At 36.9% G+C, this 24,668-nt stretch overlaps 3 protein-coding genes across 6 annotated transcripts in view; 2 read left to right on the top strand and 1 right to left on the bottom strand.

Annotated features, from left to right (window-relative positions):
* LOC147846195 (uncharacterized) overlaps positions 1-24,668 on the bottom strand; it is a 1,020,765-nt gene that overhangs the window by 939,064 nt on the left and 57,033 nt on the right. The window lies entirely within an intron of this gene.
* The window catches only part of apoltp (apolipoprotein lipid transfer particle homolog), a 597,023-nt gene that overhangs the window by 394,632 nt on the left and 177,723 nt on the right, over positions 1-24,668 (top strand). The window lies entirely within an intron of this gene.
* On the top strand, positions 1,599-24,478 carry colgalt2a (collagen beta(1-O)galactosyltransferase 2a). The gene is made up of 12 exons (XM_087240411.1): positions 1,599-1,837; positions 5,352-5,465; positions 6,893-7,010; positions 7,630-7,764; positions 10,351-10,555; positions 13,706-13,825; positions 16,151-16,224; positions 16,331-16,437; positions 16,552-16,684; positions 19,517-19,644; positions 21,486-21,692; positions 23,604-24,478. Exons 1-12 carry the CDS (start codon positions 1,608-1,610, stop codon positions 23,830-23,832), a joined length of 1,800 nt encoding a protein of 599 aa, XP_087096537.1. The 5' UTR covers positions 1,599-1,607; the 3' UTR covers positions 23,833-24,478.

Consider the following 24,668-nt stretch of genomic DNA (forward strand, 5'->3'; position numbering starts at 1 on the left):
TCATGTTGTAGTTGAATGGATGAATGGATCAGTGATGAAAAAGTCACTGTTGTACAGGGAATAATGTTAAATTCACTATTTGTTTTATATTATATATTAAATTTTCTGCACAATACATGAAATCAGTGAATTACAACATTAATTTTGTAAACAACTCTACTAAACACTTCCCTCCCTCAACAACCAATAAGGCTACTTCCCATAGCGAGAAGCAAAAGAATAAATTAATAAACAAATAAATAATTAATAAAAGTGATAAAAAAATCAATTACATTAAATTAATAATTTAAAAAAATCATAAATGAAATCCACTATTAAATGCTTATTGTGAGTACGACATTAATGTGCTCAATACTACAACAACACTATGGAAAGTAGTTGTACAGTTATTAACCTATAATTAATACTAAATAGTTTTTTTTTTACCTCTTTACAAGTGTAGCTTGACGGTAGATTAGCTTTAGCTACTTTTCCTGACGAGTAGTTTAGCTTATCAAGCTACTGTACAGTTTTAGAGTAGCTTCTCCAACACTGCTGAATGAAAGTAGAATCGTTCAGGCACCTAACTATCGCCATCTGCTGGTGAATTTTCATAAATGCAACCTTTTATTTCTTATTTAACCACAGACATTACATGTAGGTTAAAATGTAGAACTTGAACGATCAGCAACAGTGGACCTAGACTCTAAAGTGTAGACAATACAAATAAAAAATGGAGTAAAATGAGTAGCCTAACAAAAACATGTCAAAGCATTTTCTCAACAGAAACTAGTTTTCTGCACAATTTTGCCCCCAAGTGTGGCTAATCCACTGACACGGATTCCTCCGGGTGCTCCGGTTCCCCCTACAGCCTATAGGTGAATGGAATAAGCTAAATTGGTCGTAGTGTACACTGCTAAAAATGCTTTTCTTACTTAGATTATTTGTCTTGTTTCTAGTCCAAATATCTAAAAATTCCTAAATCAAGTATAATTTTCTAGATAAGGAAAACATATTGTCTTGTTTTGCGAAATAATATGCCAATATTAAGTGAAATTTTCCTTAAAACAAGCTAAATAATCTGCCAATGGGGTAAGCAAAATAATCTTACGTGAATAGAAAAAAACAAGATTAATTTGTTTACCCCATTGGCAGATTATTTAGCTTGTTTTAAGGAAAACTCACTTTAACATTGGCATATTATTTCTCAAAACAAGACAATATGTTTTGCTTGTCTAGAAAATGCTTCTTGATATAAGAAATTTTACATATTTAGACTAGACACAAGACAAAAAGGAAGGAAGAAAAGCATTTTTTGCAGTGTGAATGAGAGTGCATGGGTGTTTCCCAGTACTGGGTTGCTGCTGGAAGGGCATCCGCTGTGTAAAAAATATGCTAGATAAGTTGGTGGTTGCTGTGATGACCTTCTGATGAATAAAGGGACTAAGCTGAATGAAAATAAACGAGTAAATGAAATTAGGGTGCACTAGTACTATTTTGAGTTTGAGTTTTTCTTCGTCAAATGAGTGTGGTTTTGTTGCACATAGGGTTCAAATCTCCCCAGTCAAGTGTGACTTCTCACTGGTCTAATATATAGCACTACATGCTTCTGCGCCATCAGACACACTATGATGGACCCGAGAGCATCTGGAAAGCTTCTGCTTGGACTAGTACTGTTAGAGTCATGGATCGGATTTATTCATACTCACACCAACCTGGAGCCTGTCCTACATGAGACATCTCTACTCAACCCCAAAGTAGCCATTGCGATTTTGGCTCGAAACAGCGAACACAGTCTTCCTTATTTTTTAGGATGCATCGAGAGGCTGGATTATCCCAAGGACCGTATCTCTATCTGGTAACTACACTGTTAAGGACTTTTTTAAAATTACACAGTATTTATGTGTAATATGAACTGTTTGACAGTTTGTTACTGTATTTTAAAGTTGCATTGTAAAAACAAATTTATATTTTACAGTAAAGATATACATACAATTCTGGAAGTACATACACAGCAGGATAAGCAGTGCTGTATATGTGAATACAGTATTTTTGCTGTAATAGATTTACAGTAAGTTACTGGCAATCTCTGGACAAAGGAAATAGTTTACAGTGTATTTTTGTGACTATTAAGTGCTCAAGTTTTATTTTCTACAAATGTATTTATATGAAAAATGCATTATTTTGTATATATTTTAATAATTATTTATATATATATATATATATATATATATATTTATATATATATATATATATATATATATATATATATATATATATACATATATTTATATTTTAAAAATGCATTATTTTGTATATATTTTAATAATTATTTATATATATATATATATATATATATATATTTATATATATATATATATATATATATATATATATATATATACATATATTTATATTTTAAAAATGCATTATTTTGTATATATTTTAATAATTTTATATATATATATATATATATATATATATATATATATATATATATATATATATATATATATATATATACATATATTTATATTTTTAAAATAATTTGTAAGACATATTCAGCCAGTGAAGGTAGAAATTGACACATTATTGTAATACTTTATGAAAATTTGTTGATTTTAATATTAGCTATCATTATAAACATGTTGAAATTGGCGCAAATTAAAAACATTTTTATACACTCACATTTAAATGTACATTGGATTTTAAGTATTGAGCATTCAAATGAATGTGTCTGTGGTTTTTGTATTCGAGCACACATTAAAGTCTTCGCTTGGCTTTAATTACACCCCCGTCTGAAATATGCCTGAAAGCCTAAAAAGCAAATATGGCAAGAATCACAGTGACGTGAAAGAATGTGTGGATGGGTAAAGGGAGAAAAGGAGGAGAAAGTGCAGCTCTAATACATCAAGACTTAAACATATTACTGTTTTTAAAATAATAATTGGAAAAATCAAACTCTTATACTCAGATAATTAGGAAAAAAGTATAATCTGCAAGTTTATTCGTAAACTAATTTCGAGAGCATCACGTGCTTGTTGTTGACACGGCTGGCCCCGAGTCAAGCTAATGTACGTACCACCAATCAGACTATTCCTAACCCAGTATAAATAACCAAACATCTTACCTTTAGTCATCTTCGTCTTGAAGAATCCCCTCTTCCACCCCTTCTCCTCCTCTTTTCTACAGGCTAGCACTGCGGCTTCACAGTAAAAAATGTCCTCCGACTCGGGAATCCACCCAACCGGACAGCATTTTCGTGCGGAGTTCATGTTCTCCCCGTGCTTGCGTGGGTTTTTCCCATGTCCTCCGGTTTCCTCCCACACATGAGACTTAAGTAAATTGACTAAACCAAATTCCACCAAATTAAATTCTGTCAGCAACACATCACCTTAGCAATCCTTACGCAGCAGGAGGGGGGGGGGGGGGTTCTCGAGATCTACCCGAGTTCAAACTCCCCTCTCGCCCAACAACGGGAGGGAGCTCCGGGCTCGAGGATCTTTTGAGCTCGGGGCTCTCTCCCGGGACAGCATGCCAAACTAGCTTATTACCAATCATCAGCTAAGTGTGAACTCTTGAATTTGTGGATGTTTGAAACTGGTAGCTATAATCAGAGGTGGAAAGAGTACTGAAAAATTATACTCAAATAAAAGTACCATTACCTGCTCAAAGATGTAGTGCGAGTAGAGTAAAAGTATCTGTTTTTAAATATTACTCGAAGTATGAGTAAAAAGTAGTCCTTTCAAAAGTACTCAAGAGTAGTGAGTACGCTGTAAGAGCTGATGCATTTACATGTCATTTGTGGATGTGTGTAAACGTAACATTCTGTAGTGCACTTAGTTATTGCCCAGCAGGCACACAACATCATGCAACATTAATGTTAGGTTAGATTTAGGGCGTGACGTCAGATGACCCAAATTCAATGTCTAGCTAGCATCTAAGGACAACATTATTTTGATGTCCAATCACAACGTTAAATGACGCTGATAATTGGTTGATTTTAGGTTGTTAGAAAGTGACCAAAATCCAACATCGAGCCAACATCTTAAACCAACGTCATATTGATGTCAAATACCGACATTTATTCGCCAGGTTTGGCAACCATAATCCAAACGTCTAATAGATGTCATAGTGGTAACGTCCACTCAACGTCAAGCTGTAACATCATTAGACATTGATAATTGGTTGATTTTAGGTTTAATGATCGACGCTGATGTCGGCCTAATGTTTAGTTCTGACATCAACTCGATTTTCATTTCCAAACAAGATGCAAACCCCCCACGATGTTGGGGTACAACGTCAATCTGACATCATGTTGACATCTTGTGCCTGCTGGGTGTCGGTCATTTGGGTCATCATACAGTAAAACATCCATCATCTTCTCATCAGTGACATGCATCTAAACAGTCTCTGGGTCATTGTGTGTAAAGATTTTGGACATCTTCTTGGACACTTTTTATGCTTCCAAACAGTTTGCTGCAATTATAAATCGCCCATGTCTTCAGGTAGATCATTATGATGCGATTTACCTTTTGCTGTATGTGCAATTTGATTGAACAGGAATCACAGGATTGATTTTTCTAATCCCCATAGACAAATAAAATAGTGACTGCAGGTTGAAGGAAAGTAGTGGAGTAAAAGTACCGATACGGCAAATAAAATGAACTTAGAAGAAAGTACACATATAAAAACCACATACTAAATTACAATTTCTGAGAAAAACTACTCAATTACAGTAGTTTGAGTATTTGTAATTAGTTACTTCACACCACTGGCTATAATTGAAATCAGTTGCGAGAAAAAACAAATGCTATGAAAGTAAATGACTACCGGTTTCCTATTCTTCCAAACATTTTGTGTTCAGCAACAGAAGCAAACTGGTTTGGAACAAGTTAATGCTGAGTAAATGTTGAATTATTTTCTTTTAGGTGAACTATCCCTTTAAAGGGGGCCTATTATGTAAAAACACTATTATGAGGAGTTTAAACAGGCAACAGTCTATGAAAGAGTATGTGTCATCATAGGGGTAAAGCTTTGCTCATATTAGTGTTGATCTCTCCCCCATTAGCACTTTAGTCTTGTTTTTAAATCTGACACTATGCTGACACATAGGCCTATGTAGCTCCGCCCTCTTTAGAAAAAGAGCATCAAATTTGAATTTAAAGCGACAGTAACCAAAACTCAACAAATAGGATCAAAGCCTAAGCAGGGCAATTTCAAGTTGTGAAACAATATTTGTGGGTTATTTTGAGCTGAATCTTCACAAACACTCTCTAGTGACATCAGAGATTTATTTTACATCTTGTAGAAAGGGTCCCCTTTAAATGTAAACATCCTTCTGGTCCTCATTTGGACTTCCTCTTCATCAGGGCTGCTACTGACCACAATACCGACAACACCACTGCAATGCTGCGTGAATGGATCTCTGGAGTGGAGGATTTGTATCATTCGGTACAGCTGCACACCATGGAGCAGGAGAAGAGGTGACAACACATTACAAAGCTCAACCATTTCCTACAGAGAACCATCTTCTATTATTAATAGACATTTAAAAGGATAGTTCACACAAAAATGAACATTTACTCGTTGTTAACTCAACTCAACTCAACTCAACTCATGTGGTTCCACTCCCAGTACACTAAAGAATGTATTTTGAAGAAAGCTGAGCACTGCGTCATTTTGGCATAGTGGGTAGCACAATCGCATCACATCAAGAAGGTTGCTAGTTTGGCATTTCTGTGTGGAGTTTGCATGTTATCCGTATGCTCACATGGGTTTTCTCTGAGTGCTCCGGAGGAAGACATGTGGTGTGACATCATACCTGTCAACATTGGGATGTGTAAATAAGGCATATGCCCACCATAATAGTTAAAGTAACAAATAATCTCTTATTTAATTTTGATTTTTTCGTTTGATTACATTTAATAACAAGTGTCACTTTAAAAATGCACACATCTAACAATAGAGTAAAGGCATTCGACTGCTTTCCTAACTTTTTATGCTTATTTAAGATGAAATTAGTTGTGTTTAAAAAAAAAAAACACCAAAATCGACATCTTTAGATGATATTATTATTAATTATGTGTATATGTTTGTTTAAACACGCACCCAAAAGCCAGACTTTCAATCCGCTTCTAATCGTGTGTACAGAATCCGTTTGGGAAACAGTGTCTATTTATAACTATAGAGAGCGTCAGCTGACAGTCATGCACCTCTATAGGCTATGACAATTTTTAAGGATAGCATATGAAGGGGAGACGGCACCTGTAATGAAAAGGAAGGGGAATCGCGCCTTTTTTTATTTATTTCAAAGTGTTTTCGTGCATAAACAAAGTGAAAGCACATAACAGAATAACATTTAAGAGCAAGGGGCGGCCCCTAGTGGTTCGGCGGTATGGGTTTCGTATAGGAAGGCTTGCCACCCTTCAGAGAAAGACTGAAAATACTGGAGAATTACAGGAAAATAACTTTATGGGATGATAGCAGGATAGAACTTTAAAATATGGGAGAATCCCGGGAAAAACAGGAGGGTTGACAGGTATGTGTGACATATGCGTAAAACATATGCTTGATAAGTTGCCGGTTCATTCCGCTGTGGCGACCCGATTAATAAAGGGACTAAGCCAAAAAAAAAAAAAAAAAGAATGAATGAAAGCTGAACGCCTGTAACCAGTGACATTTATTGTTGAAAAAAACAAACACTATGGATGTCAATTTCCAGCTTTCATCAAAATACCTTCATTTGTGTTCAACAGAGGAAAGTAATGTATAAAGTTTTGGAACAAGTGAAGGGTGACAAAATAATGACAGAATTTTCTATTTTGGGTAAACTATCCCTTCACTGTTGTGTAGGATTGATGCACACTCACCAAATGAGGGACCAACATGTCTCATTCTCCATGTTTTATAGTTCTTATGTGGATGAGCTGGGCCCCAAGCACTGGCCGGAGACTCGGTTCACTCATGTGATGAAGCTGAGGCAGGCGGCACTTAAATCAGCCCGGGCGCAGTGGGCAGACTACGTCCTGGTCAGATTACTTTATATTGTGCCATATCATAACTGTTTAGTGCAATTATTACGCTGCTGTCTAAAATACTTGATTCTGATTGGTCAGTCATGACATGTCATCCCTAGAGCCATAGAGAGAGAGAGACAGGCGAAGTAAAATGAACGATGGAAGGATACAGACATTTTTAGATTGATAGTATTTTGGGGATCTTATTTCTGATTGGGGCGATGCACTGGCGCAGTAGGTAGTGCTGTCGCCTCACAGCAAGAAGTGGGTTGCTGGATTGAACCTCTGCTCAGTTGGCATTTCTGTGTGGAGTTTGCATGTTTTCCCTGAATTCGGGTGGGTTTCCTCCGGGTGCTCATGTTTCCCCCACAGTCCAAAGACATGTGGTACAGGTGAATTGGGTACGCTAAATTGTCCGTAGTGTATGTGTGTGTGTGAATGTGTGTGTGGATGTTTCCAAGAGATGGGTTGCGGCTGGAAGGGCATCTGCTGCGAAAAAACGTGCTGGATAAGTTGGCGGTTCATTCCGCTGTAGCGACCTCGGATTAATAAAGGGACTAAGCCGACAAGAAAATGAATGAATGATTTCTGATTGATTTGTATGATTGTTTGCATGTTTTTTCCCCCTTAGTTCACAGACAGTGATAACCTGCTTACAAACACACAAGTGCTGAATCAACTGATTTCTGAAAATCGGACGCTGGTGGCTCCAATGCTCGACTCAAGAACGCTCTATTCAAACTTCTGGTGTGGCATGACCTCACAGGTACAATACGCCTTTTCATCTTCCATTACAAAGACTTCCATTCATATTTACGGAACTAGCATAGTGAACATCAGATCTCAGTCATTATATGGTCTCATTGGAGCAACAGAAGTCTATTTTCAAACTACAACGGGCAGTTTTACAAAAGCTTTACCAAATCTATTCCAACAGGTTATAGACTCTAACATTATTTAGGCAGCTGGCTAATCTTTGGCTATAGAGATCGATTATGGTAGCTAATAATCTAAACTTTTCTGATTTTGATTGTAATTTATTAATGTGTGAAAATGGTTAACTATTGTGAAAAGCGCTTTACAAATAAACTTAAATTGAATTGAATCATTCTGAATGCGACTGATAAATGACCTGACGTGAAAACAAGTGAAGATTATTTCAGTCATCCACATCTAGTGAACTCCTTGTTGAATAATAATAATAAACTTTATATGGATAGTTCACCGAAAAATGAAATTATTTCTCTTGAATACAAAAGAAGATATTTTGAAAAATGTTAGAAACTGGTAACTATTCACTTCAATAGTAGAAAAAATAATATTCTGGAAGTTAATGATCAAAATGGTGGCAAACAGAAGCATACAGAAAATCCCGGATCGTAGTCAAAAACAGGCAAATGGTCAGTTCAGGTGGCAAAGAATCAAAATAAATGGTAAAACAGGGCAAGGATCAGAACACTGAAAAACTAGCCAAAGAAATGCTATGTAGTGTTACAGACAAACAAGAGAAAGCAATGTCTGTGTGTGTATTCAGGGGAATCAGGAACTGGTGTGTCTGGGGTGCATGATGGGAGTTGTAGTTCATTAAATTGGCATATGTGTAGTTCCCCAGAGATCTGCACATGCTAGACCGTTGGTGATCATGAGACTGCTACAGTCTTAAAAAATGGAAAACTTTTAAATGATGACATGATTTTCATTTTCAGTGTGAACTATCCCTTTAAAACAATGTTTTTATATAACATTGAAAGAAACCTTATTATTAGTTATTAAACAAATGGCCAGTCTCGTTGATAAAAATGGAGTATATTATTATTCATTTATATCGACACCATAAGTTCCACTCATGTTTTTAAATATGTGTTTTAAAACAGTAAATGGCCATTTTTTTTTTAAATATATATTATTTAGCAAAAATAAAACTGACCCCACTTCATTAGTATTTAAACATCAGGTCTTGGCTTAGACCTTTTAATCTAATCCATTTCCTCTATAATAAAGTAGACAAACATTGTATTAATTGTACTTTAAAATAATATAACTAAATACGCCAATGTGAAATATCAGGCAGTATAATGAGCTGTTTTGTATAGCTAATCATATCTTGAAATTGGACAACCAGATGTTCATCTTACATATTACTTTTACATTAAAAAGTGGATATAATAATTGAGTAATTAAGTTAAAGGAACACTCCATTTCTAAAATAAATACGCTTATTTTAAAAAACCTCCTGTTAAACAGTGGTTTTACCAATTTTGAATCCCCTCAGCTGATCTCTGGTGGGAGCACTTTTAGCTTAGCTTAGCATAAATCGTTGAATCAGATTAATCATTAGCTTCTCTCAAATTTTTTTTTTTTACATTTTTAATAATTTTCCTATTTAAAGCTTGAAATATTTAGCTTTAGCTGTTTTTAAAATCCATTTAGCCATTATATGGGTCTGGCAAGAGCACTTTTAGCTTAGCATGGCATAAATCATTAAATCAGATTAGACCATTTGAATCTTTAAGAAATTTGAAAAAAAAAAAAGAATTTTTGATCATTTTGCTTTTTAAAGCTTAAAATATTTAGCTCTACCAGTTTTACAAACTCATTCAGTCAATGTATGGGTCTGACAAGAACACTTTTAGCTTAGCTTAGCATAAACCATAAAATCAGATTAGACCATTAGCATCTCTCAGAAATTTTTATTTTGTTATGATCATTTTCCTATTTAAAGCATGAAATATTTAGCTTTACCAGTTTTTAAAAACCATACAGCTTATCTATGGGTCTGGCAAGAGCACTTTTAGCTTAGCTTAGCATTAATCGTTAAATCACATTAGACCATTAGCATCTCTCAGAAATTTGAATTTTGTTTTGATAATTTTTCTATTTAAAGCATGAAATATTTAGCTTTACCAGTTTTTAAAATTCATACAGCCAATCTATGGGTCTGGCAAGAACTCTTTAAGCTTAGCTTAGCATAAATTACTCAATCGGATTAGACCATTAGCATCTCTTTCAAAACTTTAAAAAAAAAAAAAAAAAACGGGTTTTTATCATATTTTGTAATAAAATTCCATTGTGTGCTAGGACCAACAGAAAATTAAAAGTTCTTATTTTCATTATGGCTAGGCACTACACTCTCATTCAGGTGTAATAATCAATGCTGCCGCATACATTTTTTTGCAGTAACAGAAGTGAGGTTAAAGGTATGCCAGAACTTCAGTAGTCATATGTAATAGTTAGAATAGCTGTATTATGTATTATTCATTGTTTCTCATTCTGTCTGCACAATTTTTTGAGGGTTAGTTTTTCTGCACCACGTGTTGATAATCTCGAAAATATCTGATTCTTCTTTCTGCAGGGCTATTATAAGCGAACACCACATTATGTACCCATTCGAACCTGGAAGCGAACTGGTTGTCACCCGGTTCCCATGATTCACTCCACAATGTTGATAGACCTGCGCCGCAGAGCTAGTGAATTGCTGGCCTTTTACCCCATGCACCATCACTATCTTTGGGCCCTCGATGATATCATGGCATTTGCTTTTTCTGCAAGACAAGCAGGTAATGATATAACATTTGATATAACATTTGATATAACATGATTAACATAACAGTCAAGTGGAGGTCAAAACCAGGGAACAGCTTACAATTTCCTAAATTTCCCAAAAGAGGAGTTAGAGAGCTCTTTATTATTAAGGGATTGGGATTGGGGTCAAATACCAGCATACACAACAACAGATATAATCCACAAGCATAATCTGTAAAACAGGCGAAGGGGTCGAGATGGACGGCAAACAATCAGAAGAGAAAGCCGGCACAGGAAGGCAAAAAAAGTAAAAACGCCTGGCAATGATAACAACAACTAAAAATATTTAAATGTTTTCCTTTGTGTCTTTTTGACCTTTGGACCCTTTCTCTTGCTTTTCGACACCTTCGCCTGTTTCATGTGTGCCTGTCTGACCAATCCCTTAACCTGACCAATCATTTTGATCTACTCCTAATGTCTCCCATTCGCAACAGACAATCATTGTAGACAGTGCGAGAATCAAAACAACAAACACTGGCAAAGATTACGACACAAAACACTATCCAACAACGAAGGTATGGTGTTTACATAGTGTGTATGTGTGAGTGTCAGTGATCAGCAACTGTGTGTATCAGTGCCGAGATTGGCAAACCAGTTTCAGCTGTGAAATGCAAAGCATGACGGGAGGTGTAGTCCATGTGAATGGCTGGTGGAGTGTACATATATCTGGTGTGCCCCATCAATGGAGCCTTCAGTGTTCACCGTGCTTGAGAATGAGCTGTATTACTGGATTCATTCAGGTCGTCATTTAGGGATGTGAAGCCCAACGGCTGACTGTTCGCTTAGTGTGTCTAGACCTTTACAATTAAAGATTTTCCTGATTTCTTTAAACTGTGGGATGCATTGTGTACATAATACAATGATAATGTGTAGTGATAATGTGCGTAGGTAGTCTTATCACCTTTGAGTTCCACAACGAACTCGCTGCATTAGTGGCGCCATCTAGCAGCCGTGTGTGGAACTGTCCTGAAACTGATTTAAATTAGAGACGTGCCGCAATTTTTATTGTGTTTATTAGTCATCACTATAATGCAGTCTTGAAAGTATAGACCATTTCAATGTGATGTCATTGGCCCGTTAACATTTTCATTTAACTATTTCATATCTGTAGCAAGAGGCGATTCGATCATAACTTGATGTTGTAACAGCTATTGTAACATTATTTATCATTATGTGGAACTTTTTGGATGCTCAGAAGCTGTGGAAATTTAAAATGTAAAACAGGAAATACGTCAGGACAATTGGTTTTATTTACATTCCTCAAAATGGTCAATAAAACTGCTTATAAATACTTTAGATGACTATTAAACTGCTAAACATTCAATAAAATGATTTTTTTTACTGTGTTGCCAGTAACTAAATATTTATATGTCAAAATAGTAATCATTTTGTCAACTCTCACTGATTTGCTATGGTTATACTTCTACTAACGTTTGAGAGAGGCACATTTAATTGATCTTTCATCAAGCCTGACTGAAACTACCTGTGCATCTTATAATTCTATTGTATTTTATTTTTGTATTATATATTATTTTGTTTTATTTATATCTGTGACACTTGCTTCATTTGTTGACTGTTATTGTTCCTTATGTATGTACTATGACCTGTCCACCAAGTTACCTTTACATGCATACACACACAAACACACACACACACACTCACGCACTTACCAGTACCTGACAATACTGTTGTTGTTTTTGTTTTGTTTTTGTTTTGTTGCTTTGTATTTGTTATTTGTTGATGTTTTCTTGTATTTGTATGATTTTTGCATATTCTAAAAAAAATATATAATAATAATAATAATAGTAATAATAATAATTCTATTGGACACCTTCCAGCCAATCAGAATCAAGAATGTCAACAGACCATGTAATATATCGATAGGGAGCACATGAAGAGTTGCAAACTGGTTTAACCCAATGTCATAGAGGTATACAATGGGTCTGATGAGAATGTGAAAGTTATTTCCGCACTCAAATGGTCAAATCAGAGGTGTTCAAGTCTTGAAGGGATAGTTCACCCAAACAAGGAGACTTCTGTCACCGTTTACTCTCCTTTAAGTTGGCTCAAGCCTACAGTTAAAATCAGAATTATTAGCCCCCCTTTGATTTTTTTTTTTTTCATTTTTAAATATTTCTCAAATGATGTTTAATAGAGCAAGGAAATATTCACAGTATGTCTGATAATATTTTTTCTTCCGGAGAAAGTCTTATTTGTTTTATTTCGGCTAGAATAAAAGCAGTTTTTAATTTTTAAAAAGTCATTTTTAAGGTCAAAATTATTAGCCTCTTTAGGCAGTTTTTTTTTTCGATAGTCTACAGAATAAACCATTGTTATACAATAACTTGCCTAATTACCCTAGCCTTTCCAGTTAACCTAATTAACCTAGTTAAGTCTTTAAATGTCATTTAAGCAGTATAGAAGTGTCTTGAAAAATATCTAGTAAAGTATTATTTTCTGTCATCATGGCAGAGATAAAATAAATCAGTTATTACAAATGAGTTATTAAAACTATTATTTAGTATATTATTAATAATTATTATTATTGTTTAGAAATGTGTTGAAAAAAATCTTCTCTCCGTTACACAGAAATTGGGGAAAAAAATAAACAGGGGGGCTAACAATTCTGACCTCAACTGTATATAAGTTTCGTTTTTCTGTTGAACAAAAGATATTTTAAAGAAAGCTGAAAACCTGTACCCATTGACAGCTTTATTCAAAATAGGTTTTGTATTCAACAGAATAAAGAAACTCATAAAAGTTTGAACCCACTTGAAGGTGAGTAAATAATGTATATATTTACTATACCTTTACCATGAGTGAATCTTGTTTTGTTTATTGGAAAGAAAATTTTAAAGATGCAGTGACCACTCACATGTAAAATCAATAAAAAAATGTTTCACAAAAAATACCTTCACTATGGTAAAAATGTATTTTAAAGTAAAAGTCAGACCATTTTGTTTGTATTTTTGCGTTGAAATGTTGCTTGTCATGTTCTCCCTAGACATCATAGCTCTCAACATATTCCTGTATATTTTTTTCAGTTTGTTCCCTTTAAATTTATTAACTTGGTCTTTAAAAAGGTCTTAAATTTACTGTTATAAACCTTGTTATTCTTATCCCAGGTGTGCAGATGTTCATTTGCAACGGAGAGCATTATGGGTATCTGCCACAGCCTCTGCAGATGAAGCAGACGCTGGAGGAGGAAGTGGAGAGTTTTAGCCACACTGTCACTGAGGCGCTAGGTGTGTATCACGAAATGTAAAGCATTGAAAAGGGCCTTTACAGCTAAACCCATCAGCTTTAAATCCCAGAGACCTTCTAGTGATGGTAAATACAGTACATCGGAAGTGAATAACCTGTGAGTCATCTTTTCACCTGTTCTACCTTTACTCGGCTAACACAAACATCCATAATATTATTATAGGAAGAGTCCTGGTGGTTCCAAACATCTTCCACTTATGGATGATGGAGGCCACTGTGCTCATTGGAACTTACAGAGCAGCAGAAATTTGTTTGTAACCTTCCCAAGCCGTGCACCTCGAGTGTGTCTCTGAGGTCTACAGACAATTCCTTTGTCTTCATGCTTGGTTTGTAGGGATGTAACGGTATCAAAATTTCAAGATACGGTAATACCCCGGTATGAATGGCACGGTACGGTATTTATTGAATCATTTAAAGGAAAAACAAAACTATTAAAGAGACTCAAAAGAAGTGCTAGAATGTTCAGGTCAGGCACGTGCACACATAGGGCTCAACCTGTGCAGTGCACATGCCCTTTTTAGTCTTGGATAGAAAATGTCCTTCCAAAATGATCAAAAGCAACGCGGCACACCCTCGGTCCCGCCCCTCGATAGGCGCGCGACAACACCGCTCTTGATTACGCGCGCGACAACACAGCTGACCAGTACGCGCGCGACAGCACCAATTCCCCATCCCTCTTCAAAAAATTTATCCTGCACATGCCCTTTGGACGGTCCCTGCACTGGTCTGGTTCAGGTTACCTCAACACTGAACAGATCAATGACATACAAATTATCTATCTGCAAACTTTCAAACAGGAACTTAAATTATTCAATTTTAATAACAAAAAAATATTAAACCATGTAAAAAAAAAAACATCACTCGAAAGGACAAGCCATGAGTGAGATAGAGGTCTCTTGGTGGTACAAGTCAATGTCTCCATCAATCTGAGCAGTGTGCTGTGTTCTGCTGTCCCCTTGACTAAAAGAATCCTCATCATGTTAGTCGTATTCCCCGACTTGTATTTTAGCACAGTCTGGCAGTGCCTGCATACCCTTTTTTTTCTGTCACCTTTTCTTCTTTCTTGTTTCTTTCCAGAGAGAAACTGAAATGCTTCCACACATCTGATTTAAAACCCACTTTAGGTTCGATCATGTCCAGCTCTTTTTCTTCCTCGCTACTAGCAGCACCCTCCATTTCTGCATTACTGGATCTGTAGTGACAACAGACCGCAAAGGATGATGACCATGCCGAGGCTGATGAAAATTGTAGTTTCCGCTACCTCCCATTCGCTCCATTCGCCTAAGCAAACTTTCAACCAAAAAACTTATGATCTTTTTGAGTCGCACCCACGGTAACATTGAAAGAAATTGCTATTGCGGTATGACGGTATTTACAATATTGTTACCTCCCTATTGGTTTGTGCTTTGACATGCACTGTCAACCCTGGGACCTTATATAGACATGTTTATGCCTTTTCAAATCAACTGAATTGACCACAAGTGAACTCCAATGAAGCTGCTGAAACATCTCAAGAATGATCAGTGGAAACAGAATGCACCTGAGCACAATTTAGAGTTTCAGAGTAAAGGCTGTGAATACTGTTGTACATGTGATTTTTCAGCTTTTTTAGTCATTCATTCATTTTCTTGTCAGCTTAGTCCCTTTATCAATCCGGGGTCGCCACAGTGGAATTAACCGCCAACTTATCCAGTAAGTTTTTACGCAGTGGATGCCCTTCCAGCCGCAACCCATCTCCGGGAAACATACACACACACTTATACACTACAGACAATTTAGCCTACCCGATTCACCTGTACCACATGTCTTTGGACTGTGGGGGAAACCGGTGCACCCGGAGGGAACCCACGCGAACGCAGGGAGAACATGCAAACCCCACACAGAAATGCCAACTGAGCCGAGGATCGAACCAGCGACCTTCTTGCTGTGAGGCGAACGTGCTACCCACTTCGCCACTGTGTCGCCCCAGCTTTTTTAATTTTAATAAATTGCAACAATTTCAAAAAAATAATTTTTTCACATTGTCATTATGGGGTACTGCATGTACATTTTGAGGAAATAAATGAATTTAATCCATTTTGGAATAAAGCTGTAACACATAATAAAAATTTTTTAAAAATGTGGAAAAAGTAAAGCACTATGAATACTTTCCGGATGAACTGTAGATATTAATTAGGTTGTTTTTAAAAAAAGAAATACAAAGCACTATTGTATGATGTCATTTCTCTTATGAATATCTTTCTACCAGAAAAAAAATTTTCATTTGTGGTTAAAAGAGAAATAATCTGAAGTTCATCTTTCCACAGTTGACTTTAAAATGGAAACTTCACAGTATCTGCACATTGTCTCCAAACCCAAAGACACCATGGCTTTCAATCAGGTATAGATGCAGACAATTGCAATAGAATGTTGTCACATATTCAGTTTTTGTGTTAATACTCACATTAAATGAATTTTTTTTGTGTCATATCCGTTCCTCCTTTAAGGTCTACCTGATCAATCTGAAGCGTAGGGAAGATCGTAGAGATCGTATGCTGCGCTCGCTGGAAGTCCTGGGCATAGACGTCACCCTTACCGATGCGGTGGATGGCAAGTATGATATTATAACCCACTCTTCTGCATTTAATTTGTATATTGAATATTAATTATATCTTACAGTTACACAACATGCCGCTGTCAAAAATGACTTCTTTCTGTTTCTCCTCAGAGCCATGAATTCAACTCAGCTTAGGACTTTAGGAATTGAGATGCTTCCTGGTTATAAAGATCCGTACTCTGACCGAGTGCTGACTAAGGGTGAAATTGGCTGCTTCCTTAGTCATTATAACATCTGGAAAAAGGTACAAAGGAAAGAGGAATGCATTACAATCAGCTTCTACAAAAACTCTACATTTTAACCACATATTTGTGGGTCAATTAAAAAAAATGCACATTGGTTCTTAAAGGGACAGTTCACCCAAAAATGAACATTTTGCCATGATTTTCTCACCTTTTACTTGTTGCAAATCTGCTTGACTTGGCTTTCTTCTGTTCAACACAAAAGAAGATATTTTGAAGAAAGCTGGAAACCTGTAACCATTGATAGTATTTCCATTGTTTTGTTTTTTTCTATTATGGAAGTCAGTGGCTTTTCAGGTTTCCAGCTTTCCTCAAAATATCTTCTTTTGTGTTCAACAGAAGAAAGCCAAGTCAAGCAGATTTGCAACAAGTAAAAAAAAAACAAAAAAAAAAAAACAAGTACATTTTCATTTTAAAAATCTCTTTAAGAGGACAAAATGTCATTAAAGTGTCAATTATTAATATTTCTCCACTTTTGGCAACTGAGATTATTTTTCTAGCACAGTTTTCAAGATTTTTATCCTTTACATGCCATTTAAAATTAGTCAACAATTGATTTTTTTTATAAAAAAAAAAAAAAACAAGATAAATGACATCAAATTTGTAGTGTCTTGAAGGTCCCACTTTATCTTAGGTGGCCTTATTTACTATGTACTTGCATTTAAATTTGTCATTGTCTCAACACAAATTGTTTTTACAAATTTAAGTGTATTGAACAGCCACTTGAACATCCACTCAAAAAACTCAAGAATTGTGTTGTTTCAGCTCATTTTAAATAAGTGGTTTCAACAAGCAGCTAAAATGTATTTTTTTTATTGTATATTTGTAATTAATTCCTATAGTTACATCTAGAATTACACTACTGATCCTTTCTGTACACTTTAACCCACCTTTAAACCTACCCATACCACCAAAATGGTCACTCACCTTACCCGTTTTCCACCTCAGTGGACCCTTTTCAAATTTTTGGGTTTCTCAGCAACTGAAGTCGTCATAGTAAGATAAACTTAGAGCGCAGCGAATGGCAGAGTACAAAAACAACCCTATTAGCTAAAATAATAAAAGAAAAACTTCACAATGGCTTTTTTCAAGACTTTTAGCAGCCAGAGGAGAGAACAATGTCAAATTTATTTATTTAGGCACTGCATTTCAAACGCAGCGCACGAGCGGTAATTAATTCTTTGTAATTTTGTTTCATTCAAACATTCATTTTTTTTAATCTAAAGACGATACAATACATATATGACATGTGAATACATATAAATGTACATGTTTAAAAGAAAATAATGTTAAAAACTTTCAAGGATTTAAGATGCTGATGACCTTTAAATGTGTCATCACAGTCTTGTGAAAAGGGTCCATAGCACCAGAAGTGCTGCAATTTGAGCATAATAAGTACATTGTACTTTGTTAATTATGGCCACTTAATATAAATAGTGAGCCTCTGATTTCCTGAAGAAAACAGTACCTATTTCTTAAGGCCTAATCGTGAGTAAGGGCATATTTACACTATGTACAGTTGCCTTGAACCGGGCCGTCATTGATGATACGCTGTTCAGTAAGCACTGAACAGTGAAAATTTCTTGAGTTATATCGGTTTAGTCCTTTGTGATGCAGTGACAGGCAGTCAAATATTTCGCCGAACAGATCGGCCACTTTTGACGCTCAAAAACAATCATAAAGTCCTCATGCTGCAGGAATTAGAAGGGTTTGCTGAAGGTGCAGCTGTCGTGCAGTGAGGGGTTTGCAACTTTAATAACCTACGACAGTTTGCGTTCATTGAACAGTAAGAATTATTAAAAATTCATTTGAAACAGCCCCTTAAAGTCACGTCTCGGTTTCAGTTTCGGGCTCAGGTACGCTTTGCACTTACACTACAAGCGTAAAGCGCCCAAGTGAACCACGCTCTGGCAAACCTCTTCCAACCAGGCCAGGGCCGTCCAAGTGGACTGCACCTGAGCCAGATTCAGAGCACTCAGGGCATACTCACACTATGCCATCCGTACCGTGCATAGGCCCGTTTCCCGGATCGTTTGAGACGTGTGAGTGCGCTGAATCGGGCTCAAGCACGGTTCACTTGGCCGGCCCTGGCCCGGTTGGAAGAGGTGGGCCTGAGTGCGGCTCACTTGGGCTTTGGCGCGGTACGTTTGTAGTGTGAGTGCAAAACACACCAAAGCCCGAAACTGAAAGCGAGACGTGACTTTAAAGGGACTGTTTCATATGGATTTATTAATCATTCTTACTGTTCGGTGAACGCAAACTGCCATAGCTTATTAAAGACGCAAACTCCTCACTGCACGACAGCTGCGCACCTTCAGCAGATCTCCTCATTCCTGCAGCACGAGGGCATTATGATTGTTTATGAGCGCCAAAAGTAGCGGATCTGTTCGGCGAAATATCTGACTGTGTCTCCGCATCCCTAAGGACTGTTTGGCGAAATATTTGACTGCATGTCACTGCATAACAAACGACTGAAACGATATAACTAGAGAAATCTCCACTGTGCTGCTGAGTGAGAGAGCGCTTCTCACTGAACAGCGCAGCAGTGATGACGTAAGCGTGCAGAGGCCCGATTGTGGTGTGAGTGCGGGCCGTCGGGGGAGACGGGACGGGGGACAAGCGTGCTTTGGCCCAGTTCGAGGCAACTGTACTTAGTGTGAGTACGGCCTCACACTTCTCAAACGATCCAGCAAACGGGCCTGGGCACGGTTCGGATAGCATAGTGTGAATATGCCCTAAATTAACCGCAATTCTGAATAAAAGTTTTGGCTGAACTATCTCTTAAATGTGTGTGTCCACATCTATAAACTCTTCTTGCTGTTTGTGGCCCACAGGTGGTGGAGCTCCAGCAACAGCAGGTGCTTGTACTGGAGGACGATGTCAGGTTTGAGACAAACTTTAAGAGCCGCCTCAACACCATCATGGAGGATGTGAAGCGATCAGGCCTCCAGTGGGACTTAATGTGAGTTGTGATAATAATTTTACAGTTCTCTATTCTGGATCCATTTCTAGCTCCTTCCACGGTCTTGAGATTCCTGGAATCCTAGGCTTTTGATAGGTTTGACATGTTCACCAACAGCCACTTAATGGCCGTTGCGATCAAATTTTGTCAGAAGATTTCAAACACTTTCCTGCAGTGTGACTTTAGCTGCCATGAATGTCAAACCAAGAATTTGGTGACGCAGTTCCTGCGACAACTTCAAACCATTAAATGACTGCGGGTGCAGTATATAGATTGCAAGTGCCCACACTTTACAGTTTGTGATCATATGGTGATTCTGTTCTGTTGATATGTGATTCAAATATTAGTAGCTTGAAACAGATGGAAAATAACCGGTTTGTGCTGCGTAAACTATTAATTACAAGCTTGATTAGCTAGGTTAGGTGCGTTCGATTGGAGTTAAGCTCTGCAGGATAATGAATGACCTCTAAGTCTATGTGGTAAATGATCATTTTTAAAGGGCCATGAATCCCCCTCGTTTCAGCAGGGTGTTTTCACACCTCTACTTTGGAAAAAGTCAGAAAAGTGGGCGTGTCCAGCTCTGTTTAGGGGGGAGTGTCGGAGGAAGAAAAGAGGCATGGTGTGGGAGTGTCTATTTGGGCACGCGCTGACTTTCAGAGTCAAAACACACACACACACACACACAGGGGATAAAGTGACTGTGTTTACATGGACATCTGTAGTCGAATTATTTGCCCAATTATTAAATGTTGGACTTTAACTGCAGTTTGGCTCTTTCATTCAGGGAATTCATTCATGTCCCTCGCGACAAACGAGATATTTGATTCAAGAAACTGCTCTAAGCGTGAATTTTTCATGCAATGTTTGATACCGCATGGCGAATGAGAGAAAAAAACTCTTCGCATTTCCCGGAAACTTAGATGAACACGGCAGGTAGTGTCAGAAAGCCGCGTGTGTTTTTCCGGTCACTAAATGTGGTGAAAATCCAACACGATGGTAATAGTTTGGTTGTGGTGCTAACATGTTGACACTCGGTGCAATAGTTAGTTCGATACGAACAAACTGAATAAACAAAAAGCACTGGTCGCTCACTTACCAAATCTGTAGAGACAGGACAATCACCAGCAACTAGAGCCGCGTCCTTATTAAGAGGAGACTACAAGCGAATCCGGATCTCAGCGTTTGCAGATGAGAATAGCTCTCAGGTAAACAATGTGCCTCCTTAGACACGTAAGTTATTGTTGTCGAGCGTCGCGTACACTGTTAATCCACGCGTGACTCCAGCTGCGCTCTCACAGAGAGAAAATGAAAACAAAACTTAACTGCAGAAAACTATAAAAGCAACACTTCACGCTTGTTTTGCCAACACAACATGGCGTCTCTGTCGTCTAAACACTCTGACAGTAATGAATATTAATGAAGTTGCACAATAGAGCGCGCTGATTGGTTTGAACCAAACTTTACTCATGCATTAATGCAGCACACTGTAAGACGTAATAAGACACACTCTGGCACAGACGTCCAGTCTGCACGCTAGAATACACGCTATTATCTCATAGCCGTGACGCAGCTTCAAAAATTCGTTTCAAACCGGAAGTACGAAATTGCTTGAAATAACGCAAAAACAACCAATTTACACTTTTTATTGAAATATATGTGTCCTAATAGTGTTTTTAGCCATGTGGGACACATATACGACTGTCAACAGCTCAAAAAATGTGTTTTGGTGTTTCGTGACCCTTTAAGCCCAAAATGAAACCAAAATAAAACCGAAATGTCATCGTTAATAAGTAATTTTCATATTTACTGATTATTTTCCCATTTTCATTTTTCTTTTTAAGTTATGTGGGACGTAAGCGTTTGCAAATCAAGCATCCGGAGCGCTGGGTGGAGGGAGTGAAGAACCTGGTGAGACCAGATTACTCGTATTGGACATTGGGTTATGCCCTTTCACTGCAAGGAGCAAAGATACTTCTGGAAGCTCAGCCTCTCAGCAAGATGCTGCCCGTTGACGAGTTTCTACCTGTTATGTTCAACAAGCACCCCAAGTAAGCACTGGTAGATGTTGGCAATTGGCTATATACACGGCAAAGGTTTTTCAGTCAGTAATAAACTGCTGGTGACTATTTTCAATGTCATGAGGTTCCTTTTACAGTAATGTTTAGCTAGATTGGATGGATGGGATATACATCTATCAAGGTTTCCATGGAAAAGTTCATAAAGACACACAGGGGTTTTTATATATATTTATTAGTGTCTGCGATAATAATAGGTGGCATAGTATACTGAACCACGAAACGTTTACATGACATAAATAATCGAATTCTGACATTATTTCAATTTAGCGGCTTTGCATCACATTTTCAAGATAAATTGACATTATGACAAATTCAGTCATCATTTACTTATCCCTCACTTGTTCCAAACATTTCCATTTCCTCTGTTGAACACAAAGGAAGACATTTTAAGGAATTTTAAAACCAGTAAAGCAAAACCATGCAAATGTTAACCTTGCCATGAACAAAAAAAATCTAAGTTTTCACCAAAATACCAAAACTGTTTCTGTTTTTTTTTTTGTTTTTTTTGGAGGGTGTGTGTGTGTGTGTGTGTGTGTTGGGGGGGTAAGTGTTTTTCAGGACTTTAGAAATACTCAAAAATGCATCTGTCAATGTTTTCAAACTGTTCTGTTTGGTTTGCCAAAATCACACAAGTGGCTATTTCACATCAGTCACATCAATAACGGAGAGATTTCACATCCATAACAATACTTTTTGCTCATAAATGTTAAAATATTAAATTAAATAAAACCAATCATGTTTGTTCTATAGTGAGACAACTCTTATCATTTTAATTATTATTATTTTCTTTGGTAGGTGCAGTTAAATTCACATAATTTCAACAAAATATGTTGTATACTGTAAACCTGCAGACTTTTTTTTTGGTCACATCCATAACGCATGTTTATTTTCCTCATTTAAAGTACAAAACATGTTTGCAGATTGATATTTTTCTGGTCCCTTAACTCTGTAGTCAGTTGTTCTGGAAAATATAAACAAAAGTTTCAATATAATGTTAAATGTAAATGTAAACATACATTTTCTATGTGAATTTATGTAGAGTTTTCACTGCAAATGTCACATCCATAATGTGGCATTTGAATGGGGTATATGCCGAAGCATGCTAATAGGACTTTTAATTTGCCAGTAACCTGGGTTAAGCGCTTCCAGCGAATGGAATGCCAATGCAAAATCCGGTGTGTTTAAGGTCTGTTTTCTTTAAAAATCAGCGATCTCCACTAGCTGAGTGATATCCCATTTAAAGTGGGTCTCAGATTGTACAAGAAGCACAGCATTAAATTACATTTTCCCCACCATATCTTTATAATATGAGCATTTATTTTACCACAGTATATTCAATGGAGCTTCTGCGTTAGCCTGCCAATTCTGGCGGGCGCATGCGAGTAAACAGTTTTTTGTCAAGGTTTACGCTTAAGCAACTTAATAAATGCTAAAGTTTATTTAACTGAATGTATTTTAATGACATTACAACATCGATGCTGTATAAGGAACCGTATAAAATCGAAAAAGTTCACAATAACAGGTCACCGGAAGTGAATCAGCATGGGAACAGCACTAGCTCGGCATATACCCTATTGCTCCTTTACTTATCCCTCGATCATTTGTTCCAAAAATTTCCATTTCCTCTGTTGAGCACAAAAGAAGATATTTTGATGAATTGTAAAAACAGTAGCCTCCATCCCATTTCCTTTTCTCTACTGGAAGACAATGGTTTCCAACATTCATCAAAATCTCTTCTTTTGTGTTCCACATTAATAACAAGATCAAATGAATAAATGTAACATGTTAGATAAGACGTCTTGTAAAAATAATGACATTTACAAAGCTATATTTTGTTTATTTCTTTTTATGATGTGACTCTAGTATGCCCTCTGTCTGCAGGAAGGAATACATGTCTCATTTTCAATTGAGAAACTTGAAGGCTTTCTCCGTTCAACCCTTGCTGCTGTTTCCCACACATTACACTGGAGAAGCAGGCTATTTCAGTGACACGGAGACCTCCAGCATCTGGGATGACGAGACCGTGTCCACTGACTGGGATCGTAATCGCATCCGTGGAGGAAAAACCACCACATCTGTCTCTGAGAGCAGCCCAAAGGATGAACTCTGAAGCTATCCTATTGAGAGACTATTTAATTATCTACATTGATGACCGGGGGGAGTGCTTCGTATAATAGATGCTTCAGTAAATTATGACTTATTTAAATTACATCTATTTCAATAACAAAACGTATTTAAGTTTTCAGTATTTTCTGGAGTATTGAGTGTATTCTGACCCACAGTCTCTTATTAGCAATTTTATGTTTCTGTAGGTTAAACTATACAAACTAGGCAGCAAATTTGACTTTACCTTAAGGCTATTTGTCAAAACAAACACCTATATTACAAGAAAAGTGTCTTTAACACTTACCAGTCTATGGGTGCTCTAGAACCGCCATTTTCAGACTGTTGAATTTTTTTCTCTCGCAGTCGGATTGGCGCATTATACATTCACAGTGGTATGGGCCGTTAGGGGTGGTCGAATGTATATTTAAATTATCTGTTAATTTTTAATATTAAGATACAGATCAGAGCAAACCATTTCTCACTATTTAGAGGGCTATACCCCCATACATGTTGTTTTGACGTTTCTCACCCTCCCCCCAAACCCCCCTGTTTCAGTGACCAAACTATGGACTTAACCCAAAAATTTAATTTCTGTTAATTGCTTACCCTCATGCCATTCCAAGTAGTCTAGTAAAATATTATTAAACATATTTGCTGTTTTCTATAAAAAAAAAACCAAACATGTTCTGTCGATTTGTCACCTTGTGAGATTGTTCTACCTCCCATTCAAAAACCTTTTGATGACGCAATATGCTACCCATGTGTGATATGAAGCTGTAATATCGCCCTACCTACCTAATTGGCAGGGGCGCCGCTAGAGGGCGTAAAGTTAGGATGATT

This window comes from Danio rerio, chromosome 2, assembly GCF_052040795.2.
Source record: "Danio rerio strain M-AB ecotype USA chromosome 2, GRCz13ab, whole genome shotgun sequence".
Taxonomy (NCBI): domain Eukaryota; kingdom Metazoa; phylum Chordata; class Actinopteri; order Cypriniformes; family Danionidae; genus Danio; species Danio rerio.

Bases quoted from the DNA above. Each gene is read 5' to 3' on its own strand.
- colgalt2a (XM_087240411.1), top strand. From the start codon at position 1,608: ATGATGGACCCGAGAGCATCTGGAAAGCTTCTGCTTGGACTAGTACTG. The intron at 5,466-6,892 runs GTGACAACACAT...CATGTTTTATAG, and splicing joins ACCATGGAGCAGGAGAAGAG to TTCTTATGTGGATGAGCTGG. The intron at 13,826-16,150 runs GTGTGTATCACG...ATCTTTCCACAG, and splicing joins CACTGTCACTGAGGCGCTAG to TTGACTTTAAAATGGAAACT.